General features: G+C 42.1%; 1 protein-coding gene across 1 annotated transcript; it reads left to right on the forward strand.

The window, feature by feature from the left end:
* The first annotated feature begins 181 nt into the window (after positions 1-181).
* On the forward strand, positions 182-1588 carry LOC108298560 (26S proteasome regulatory subunit 7-like). Its single transcript, XM_037735835.1, is given in 2 exon segments — positions 182-476; positions 479-1588. Coding segments are annotated over 2 exon segments (1197 nt in total). The 5' UTR covers positions 182-211; the 3' UTR covers positions 1411-1588.
* Positions 1589-1923: the final 335 nt, after the last annotated feature.

Raw genomic sequence — 1923 nt, forward strand, 5'->3', positions numbered from 1 at the left:
TGGGAAGCTGGGGAGAGATAGCAAGGGGAGAAATGCCAGATGTAGGTGATGGGGAGGAAGGCAGCAAATCACACTGCCACGTGTGTTCCTATGCAATAATCTTGCATGTTCTTCACATGTACCCCAAATCATAAATGCAATAAAATTAATAAATGGGAAAAAAAAATGACCTTCAAATCATTAAGGAGTGGAGGCAGCTGGAGCTGTTAAAATGCCAGATTACCTCGGTGCCGATCAGCAGAAGACCAAAGAGAATGAGAAGGACAAGCCCATCCGAGCTCTGGATGAGGGAGATATTGCCTTGATGAAAACTTACGGTCAGAGCACTTATTCTAAGCAGATCAAGCAAGTTGAAGATGGCATTCAGCAACTTTTCAAGAAAAGTAATGAGCTCACTGGTATTAAAGAATCTGACACTGGCCTGGCCCCTCCAGCACTTTGGGATTTGGCTGCAGATAAGCAGACACTCCAGAGTGAACGCCTTTACAGGTTGCCAGGTGTACAAAGATAATCAATGCTGATTCAGAGGACCCCAAATACATTATCAGCGTAAAGCAGTTTGCCAAGTTTGTGGTGGACCTTAGTGATCAAGTGGCATCTACGGACATTGAAGAAGGGATGAGAGTGGGTGTGGACAGAAATAAATATCAAATTCACATTCCACTGCCTCCTAAGATTAACCCAACAGCTACCATGATGCAGATGGAGGAAAAATCTGATGTCACATACGGTGATGTTGGTGGCTATAAGGAACAGATTGAGAAATTGCAAGAAGTAGTTGAAACCCCATTACTTCATCCAGAGAGGTTTGTGAACCTTGGCATTGAGCCTCCCAAAGGTGTGCTGCTCTTTGGTCCACGCGGTACAGGCAAGACACTCTGTGCATGGGCAGTTGCCAACCGAACTGATGTGTGCTTCATTCAAGTTATTGGATCTGAACTTGTACAGAAATATGTCGGTGAGGGGGCTCGAATGGTTCGTGAGCTCTTTGAAATGACCAGAACAAAAAAAGCCTGCCTTATCTTCTTTGATGAAATTGATGCTATTGGAGGGGCTCGGTTTGATGATGGTGCTGGAGGTGACAATGAAGTGCAGAGAACAATGTTGGAACTGATCAATCAGCTTGATGCTTTTGAAACTCGAGGCAATATTAAAGTGCTGATGGCCACTAACAGACCTGATACTTTGGATCCAGCACTGATGAGGCCAGGGAGATTGGATAGAAAAATTGAATTTACCTTGCCTGATCTAGAAGGTGGGATCCACAACTTTAAGATTCACGCTGGTTCAATGAGTGTTGAAAGAGATATCAGATTTGAATTGTTAGCACGACTGTGTCCAAACAGCACTGGTGCTGAGATTAGAAGTGTCTGCACAGAAGCTGATATGTTTGCCATCAGAGTATGGTGAAAAATTGCTACTGAGAAGGATTTCTTGGAAGCTGCAAATAAGGTCATTAAGTCTTATGCCAAATTCAGCACTACTCCATGTTACATGACATACAACTGAACCTTGAAGGCTTTCAAGTGAAAACTTTAAATTGGAATCCTAACCTTCTACAGGCTTGTTAACTACTTCACAAAAAAATCTCCTGAAACTGATAAGCAACTTCAGCAAAGTCTCAGGATACAAAATCAATGTGCAAAAATCACAAGCATTCCTATACACCAGTAACAGGCTTAAAGAGAGCCTAATCAAGAACGAACTTCCATTCACAATTGCTACAAAGAGAATAAAATACCTAGGAATACAACTAACAAGGAACGTAAAGGACCTCTTCAAGGAGAACTACAAGTCACTGCTCAACGAAATAAGAGAGAACACAAACAGATGGAGAAACATTCCATGTTCATGGTTAGGAAGAATCAATATCATGAAAATGGTCATACTGCCCAAAGTAATTTACAGATTCAATGCTAACCC

The sequence above is a fragment of the Cebus imitator genome, unplaced genomic scaffold (genome assembly GCF_001604975.1).
Source record: "Cebus imitator isolate Cc_AM_T3 unplaced genomic scaffold, Cebus_imitator-1.0 Scaffold997, whole genome shotgun sequence".
NCBI classification, from domain to species: domain Eukaryota; kingdom Metazoa; phylum Chordata; class Mammalia; order Primates; family Cebidae; genus Cebus; species Cebus imitator.